General features: G+C 42.2%; 1 protein-coding gene across 4 annotated transcripts; it reads right to left on the bottom strand.

Moving 5' to 3' along the window:
- Positions 1–238: 238 nt before the first annotated feature.
- On the bottom strand, positions 239–7,242 carry LOC133475515 (PPARGC1 and ESRR induced regulator, muscle 1). 4 transcript variants are annotated; one of them, XM_061768508.1, is made up of 4 exons: positions 2,100–7,242; positions 1,806–1,919; positions 1,272–1,388; positions 239–1,017 (listed from the first exon to the last, which is right to left on the bottom strand). In XM_061768508.1, the coding sequence occupies exons 1-4, from the start codon at positions 4,477–4,479 to the stop codon at positions 902–904; spliced, it is 2,727 nt and encodes a 908-aa protein (XP_061624492.1). In that variant the 5' UTR covers positions 4,480–7,242; the 3' UTR covers positions 239–901. The 4 variants fall into 4 exon arrangements, with proteins under 4 accessions (XP_061624492.1, XP_061624482.1, XP_061624473.1 ...); XM_061768498.1 differs by having other exon boundaries at positions 1,806–2,796; positions 2,935–6,430; XM_061768489.1 differs by having other exon boundaries at positions 1,806–4,639; positions 4,961–6,430.
- Positions 7,243–7,568: the final 326 nt, after the last annotated feature.

The following is a 7,568-nucleotide window of genomic DNA, read 5'->3' as shown; positions in this document are numbered from 1 at the left end:
GTTTAAATAGTATGTAAGCCTCATTAGTGGATCTGAACAAAAGCATTTGTTCTCAGGTATGTTCACTGACAAACTGAAACAAAAGGCACCACAAAAAACATTTATGGCCTACAGTATAATGTATGCATATAAATAGACTCACTGCATACACACTGAAAAAAGTACTTGACTGTGGTAAATTGATATTTGGTTAATTGTAATTTCCCCCTCTTTTGCTTGAAAATAATCAAATAATACATGTTAGTTTACCACATTTTATTCGTGCAATCAATGTACATGTTCGAATTAAGTAACTTCAAATATATATTTTTTCCAGTGTATATTTCATGGTCATAAACAAGATATTTCCAGTCATTGGATTATTCTGTAAATCCAGACGCTGTAAATATCATATACTTTAATACTTAAGGGTAACAAACAATACAATCTTCAATAGTTATGTGCCTTAGTTCTGACAAGATCCCCCCCCCCCCCCCCCCCCACTGCCTGTCCTATTATATCAACATATAAAATTCAAGTTAAAAAAAAAGGTTTCCCCAAAGACAAAAAATAAGGACAAAAAAATAAAAATAAAAACATGAATTGAATCTTCTTTGCTAGTTCTTTTGCAAATATTTAAAACAGTAGTCAACAAAATAGTCTCCAGCGGTTATCACCAGCTCATTCTGTGTTTAATAAGGGTGCCATGTCTCCATGCAAGACTCTGAGTTCCCAAGATTTAAAGGGAATGAGAGGAGCCGCTTTGATTGGCAGTGACTGAAGTTGGTTATGAACACTCCCACAGTGGCGCAGGCCGCCATCTATCAGACCCGCCGGCCTGCGATAGTCTACGAAATGACCAATATAGGTCTCACCCTCGCCCGTCCTGCAGGATTTGAGCTGTTCACAAAAATAGAGCCCATCAAGTACCACCAAGCGTGGTCAGATGCTCTTTCTTCTGACCATCCGCCACCTCCACCTTGGCGTGCTTCCGCAGGTATCGAATGGCTGACAGAGCACTTACATTGGCCAGCAGAACTGTGTGAAAAGACGAACGACAAGCGTGTCAGCACTCGACTAAAATGATCTGCATTTCAATAATAACTGGACATTCTTGGATCTTTTTTTCTTATTTTTTTACATTTCAGGTTGCTTTTATGGAGTAGAAATGTTTAATACAAACATGTACAGTAAGTCACCAATCAAGGTAATTGTGTTTCTTAAAACATGATGAGTGGTTAAGTAAAAACTATGTTATGTTTGACAATGATCACAAGTGCTAACATACATACCGGCCTTCCACATGTCTCCAACTTGGGGATTTGCTGTCTTCAGCACCCAGGACGCAAATGCAATACAGACCAGACACATATCTGATTGTCTGAGAGGCAGCAGGGAAATATCTGTCCCTGTAAACAAAGTGACAAGGTTTTCTACAGTGGAGGACACGGACACCGTCATTGGCGTTCGTACAACAACACATGAGCATAAGAGCTCTCTCATATGTTGGCACTTTCTGTCATGTCACACAATGACCCGGTTAAATCGCTACATCTCCAACATGTTCTGCGGAAATAACGGCAAAACAATCCTCCCTGGATCTACAGTATATTGAGTGACCAGCTAGCATTTTACAATTCTGTAATTTTGCTAGTGGAAATGCCTCAATATACACTTCAAGACGAGGAGGTACCTTGCATTGGAAGAGGGGAAAGATTGTCAGGAAAACCCACTTAAACTACCACGTAAGGTTAATTGCAAAGGGTTCATTAAAATAAAATTCCTCCTGTTGTTACTAAATGCAAATCAACTTTTCATGAGCTTACTTGGATTTGGAACAGCTCTTTGCATGTCTTCGCATCTAAGTGGTTCAGCCAAAATCCGTCTGGAGATCCCGTTTTCCCTTTGTTCAACGAGCAGTTCGGGAAGGTTCATGTGTCCTAAGTCATGAAAGGGAGGTGCATTTTTCACATTTTGAAACCTTGACCTCTTGTTCCGGACTGCACCTCTACGGAGATGAACATTCCTGAAGGAGAATGTCGCTGTCCAAAAGAAATTCTCTCGCATATCGCCATCACAAAAGAAATTCTCATAATTGTCTGTAAAGGGTCGAGTGGCACCTGATTTTTGGTTGAGCCTGCTGACTACTGTCATTGGACCGCAACTTTCCTCCTCCTCCTCCCCTGCAGAATCATCGGAAGAAGAGGTTGCACAGAAGTAGTCGTAGGCTTCCGCCAGGTGCAGATTTGTCTGTCCAAACGCGACTGGAAGAATCTTCGTGCGCTTCTCTTCTGTGACAAAAGGGTCGAAGAGGTTTTCTATGTCGAACTCTGCAAAGAAACGATCGTAAGTTTCAGGGACTGAATTGCCATCCGTGTTGAAGTTGCTGATGTCATCTGTTGCTGATTGACTGGGGATTTGTTGTTTTCTACCAAGAAGGTACTGAAACATATCAGAGAGAGAGAAACTGAAGCAGTATGTTGAATCTAAACTTTGTGGGTGCCCATCTTGTTTTTTCAATTCTAATTCTTCCAAAGTTTGTAACATTTGGCCTTTCTTTGCTTCGCTTTCGGGTTCCAGAGAATTCAGAGCTCGCAGATTGTGTACGCTTACGTTTTTCGATAACTGTCGCAGACCCTTTGGTGGGTTTCCGTGTCTCGGAGGACCACTGAAAGATGTCACCGTCTCTTTCTCGGGATACATATCGACGGTTTCACTCTCCCACAATAGTACACATTTCGAGGAAGTGGAATCAGGATCCGACTGAACGGCTTCACACGTGTCCTCGCCAGTTTTCACTGGCTTGGACTCCACAGGCTGAGAGGAAAAACTGTAATTACTGTCATGTGTCTCATCATTTGTCTTCCTTAAACCCATAATGTCATTTATTGTCAACTTCTCCATTTCACTCCAAAAAGAAGACATGACGAAATCTGGATGTTTTAAATCTGGCACCTTGTCAGGCTCACATGACGTTGAGATGACACCGTCGTCGCCGGTCGTCAATTGTCCTGTGTCATGATCTCCTTCCTCGTATGTGGCCGTGGTTGAATGACATCTATTAACTGGATCCAGAGGACTGGGAGATGAACATGAACCAGCAATATTTTCATTAGACGATGCCGGTACCGACCTTGTGTCGTCAAACACTGAATTTGTTTCTCTCTGGTTGTTATCAGAAAAAGGACCTCCAAAACAGCTCGTCTCCTTGTCTTCATCATTAAATGTATTGCTTTCCACATGAGGTTCCGTTTCCTCAAGAGCTAAACCGGAAGGTCTTTCTGATAGGCGACTTTTATGAGCTGATGAATTTATGAAATTGCATGTTAATTTGTCACAGGTCACTTTAGTTACAATTTCATCCACTGGAGAGACAGCGGTTTCGCACCTCTGGAGCAGTGTGTTGGGAAAGGTCGACTTCTGCGCACGCGATATGAGTTCATTCAATTCATAGCTATTTTGGTCCAGATTGTCAGGCTCCATCTCTAGCTGTTGCTGGGGCTCAGCCTGTCTTTGACACCCCGTGTACTTGTCTCCGCCAGAATGCAAAGTCTGTGCAGCCGGGACGGACTTAGCAGCAGATAGAGTGTCACCGTGGCCACCATCCACATTATCATCATCATCGTCCCAGTGTGGTCTCTCAGTAGCTGCTTGGACTTCTGGTCTACTGTCTTCTCGATTGAATTGATCTTCACAACTTGGAGGATTAAAGCACTGGAGACACATGAAATCATCCTCATCTCTACTTCTGTACCTGCTTTCATACTGACATGGACCTCCACCCGGGAGCAACTTAATATCATGGCAAAATGGAGCCTGACTCTGCTCCTCATCAGCCCTCCTCTCATGTCCACTCTGGGTTGACGCCATGCTGAGCCACCTCTTCTTTCTTCTCCTCCTTGTCATGGCGGTCAGTAACGATGATGGTAGGCCGAGGACTTCCTTTGTGCTCGCCGTGCCCCAATGTGACTGATAAAGGTCGAGTGAGTCGTCAGGTTTATGAAGAGTCGTCTCATTTGTTCTGGTCTCAGCGCAGACGCCGATAAACGACTCAGTATGAGCTGAGCTGTCATTTTTGAGCTGCGAGCTGCAGGCTGTAGGGTCAAGAACAGTTTTAGAAACAGGCTGGGCTTTTTGCATGGTGTTCATTTTGTCAAGGTTGTTCTCTTGGACAACTATTGTTTCATCTCTGGCGGGTGGCTCGGAGCTGGCTTTAATCCCATTACCACACAGCCCACCCTCCTGCTGTGACTCTTTGTTTTTTCCGACATTTGCCTGGTTTGCCATCCCTTCAGAGAACATGTTGACTGACTGCAGGCGAATATCTTCCTCGCTGGCCCGACAAGATGCTCTCCGTTCCAGCGGTGGCTTTTTTACCAAGGTGGGTCTCCACGTCCGAGCCCTTGAAGTCGGGCGTGTTGTCCAGGGAGAAGTCGGCCTCGCAGTAGCATCCAGTTCGACGGACATTTTCTGCAAGCGTGGCGTTTGTGTGATCGCCATCACTCAGGCCAGAGTCCTCTGCTGTGGCAAGCGACGGAGGACGTAGGTCACACTCCTCACACGCCTCGAAAAAGTATTGCCAATCGCGGTCGCAGATCTCCACGCTGAACTCGAAGTCTTCCATTGAGACTTCGGAGACTCGATGAGACCTGAAAAGAGACTAAAAGTGCAGCAAGTTAAAAGCCCTACGAACATCAACAAATATATTAAAGACAATAGAATGACAGTCAGTAAAGTGGCATTTCAACATGATTTTTAGAAATAGGCTACTTAAAGCATTTTAAAAAAAATATATAAAATTATCTCTATGTTTATATAGCTTAAAGCAGGGAAAACACAAGTTAGAAAGAGCATCTATATTCTATCATGCAACAACAACTAGATCACGCATCTTAAAGCACTGTGACATAGCGAGCAACGCATCCATGAAAATAAAGAGGACCTTGAAAATAAGTATAGTATATCAATGGCTGCTTCCTACCTGCCCTGCTAGGATCCTCAGGAGGTTGTGAAGGTCCAAAGGTCTGCAGTGTGGACAGCACCATGTTGCACTTTTTCTGCGCGCGTCACAACCAGCCTCATGATTTGATAAATATAGAGCGATGCTTCTGTTCACGTAATGCACGTCATGCCTGCGCCTCCAAGGCGTATAACATTTCTCAACTTGAAATAGATCCCAAAGTGGGAGGCCGCTTAACTTGTTGTGCAGGATGTTGTGCGATGCTGTTTTTGACTTTGCGATTATCTCACAATCTTTATAGTCTGATTATTGCAGAGATGACAGGAACATTACTTGGGGGCAATCTGTCAAGTCGCTCATCAGTTGTGAGTCATGCGAGCTGTGTGTCAGTCACCTGACATCTCACGGGTGTGACGCGACACCGGATCCTAATCCACTCGCGTGTAGTGTGTGGAGTACGGGTGGGAGTCAGGGGGTTCGTTTGAGTCGTTAATGCCAAGCCAAAGACAAATTGAAATGTTTAACTTAAAAATACTACTACTACTAACACTTACTATTTCCACTACTATGGATTTTATGGCCAGACTGCGACTGATAAAGCTCATTAGAGGTCACGAGTTTTCACTTTTTCTCGATTCAAATCACTTCCTTTCCCCCGATAATATACAGAAAGGCACATTGTGCGTTTTGACTCGTTCTCTTTGCCAGTGTTTTGTGAGCGACTTCTTCAAGGCAGCAACCTCCACAGCTCCTTCACTCTGAAAGATATTATTTTTGGGGGGGAAGAAATAAATAATTACCCAGTGATGGGGCTGTCAGCTGACACTAAATTCCAGCTGTCAGGCTAAAGGCAAGATTTGAGCTACTTGCGAAATGTATAATTAGGCAGGACTGTCTGAGCCTTTGTTTACAACTCTCAGTGAGGACAATGTGATTACGGGGCCCGTCCTTGCTGTCGTAATGTCACTGACACTAAAAGATACAGAGATAACCTATCCTGTCCTGATCTTATTATTAACTGCTAAACTGTACTTAGTTGATGCCTAATGCACCTTAATTGCGGCAGCATGTGTTGATTCATCAATGAAACCTTTTAATTATCTGCATTGAATTTGGTGAACAATTTGCAATTTAAAAAAAAAAAAAATTCTATCCCAAGCTATGTCTTTAACTGTGCTTATTTGTACAACTAAATCATTATCGGAAATAAGGGATTTAAAAAAAAAGGGTGAATTAATTAATAAATAAATAACTCCATAACTCCACAATTACTGTAGTCAAATTTTGGTTTGTTTTTGTGACATGTATATATATATACTTTTTATTTCTATCATTTGATGTCATCATAATAATGTAGCAATACTGCATATCATGCAGTGTACATTCTTTTCTGAGATTGGCTGGTGATGCGTGCAGTTAGCTTGGATCTGCTCCAGCACACTTGTGACCTTAAGGAGCGTACGCAGCATAGAAAATTGATGGTATACATTCTTTTCATTATGATGATGCTGTTTTTTTTTTTTTTTTTTTGCACTGATCTGTTGGGAGAAATGACACGGTTCACTGACCTCATGGTAGTCCATTCTGATCATTAATGTCTCTTTGTTCAATAAATACTTAAATGTGATTAATTTGCCGTGTTTTTTTGCCAATGCTGTGCCACACTAACACCTAACACTTTCACAGGCTGCAACAACTACTTGTCTTTGCCTAATTGTCATCATTATAGGTATTTATGAGAAAGCGGAGTTTCTAATTAGACAAGCCACACTGGGCTGTGTGCCCAAGAGGGTCCACTCGATTCAGCGGTTGCATTAAGGGGAGACAAGCAAAGGCTTGTGTGGCCGCAGCACCTGGGGCCGCTTTGACACGGGTGGGCTTCTGTTTCCATCAACAGGATTAGACTCTTTTAGTCAGTTCTTGGATTGAAGATTGCAATCAGTTTAAAACTATAACGCCACCAGAATTTCACCCCTAATTGTCTACCACATCGGGCCCAGAAATTAAACACCACCCAGTAAACACACACATTCAGAATCAGCACTGTGACATAGATGTTCGTATCACAGTACCATGCGAGCGTCCTTGCTTGATTGCATACTGTACTTCGTCTTCATTGTAGCCAAGCAATGAAATGCATGCATGCTGTAATGTAATGTACAAATAGGACACAGCTTGATTTCGATGTATGTGGGTGAACTTACAGTATTTGACAATGTGTTGTACATTCTCACTTAACATGTAATTATGTCCACATATTGAAATGAATCAATGTACAACAAAATGATTGCATGCCTTCACAATTGGCTAATAAAGCTCAGTATTGATTGACACTGTCAGAAAAGTATAAATTGTGGTGCGTTTTTATTTTTTTTCAAAATATTTTGTTTAAAATTTCTTAACAGAAGTGATTGTTGATTGTGCAGGACGGTATACCTAATGTTGTGGCCTACATTGTTGAATTTGGATATTCTCAATGCATATTTCTGATTCATTGCAATTATTCATAGCTCCGAGTCGAATGATACACTGGTAAGTAACATAATGCACGCGGCAGGTGGTAATTGTACAATTTATTTAACATTCATGACAAAGTCGACAATTTGTAGAAACACTGGTATCTCGATGG

This window comes from Phyllopteryx taeniolatus, chromosome 1 (genome assembly GCF_024500385.1).
Source record: "Phyllopteryx taeniolatus isolate TA_2022b chromosome 1, UOR_Ptae_1.2, whole genome shotgun sequence".
Lineage (NCBI taxonomy): Eukaryota > Metazoa > Chordata > Actinopteri > Syngnathiformes > Syngnathidae > Phyllopteryx > Phyllopteryx taeniolatus.
Note: the sequence above shows the minus strand (reverse complement) of the source record. Positions and strands in the feature narration are given on the sequence as shown.

Coding starts and splice junctions, on each gene's coding strand:
- LOC133475515 (XM_061768480.1), bottom strand. CDS start 4,479: ATGGCGATCACACAAACGCCACGCTTGCAGAAAATGTCCGTCGAACTG. Junction 1,389..1,805: donor AAGAGCTGTTCCAAATCCAA/GTAAGCTCATGA, acceptor CTTTGTTTACAG/GGACAGATATTTCCCTGCTG. Junction 1,018..1,271: donor TGGAGACATGTGGAAGGCCG/GTATGTATGTTA, acceptor CTTTTCACACAG/TTCTGCTGGCCAATGTAAGT.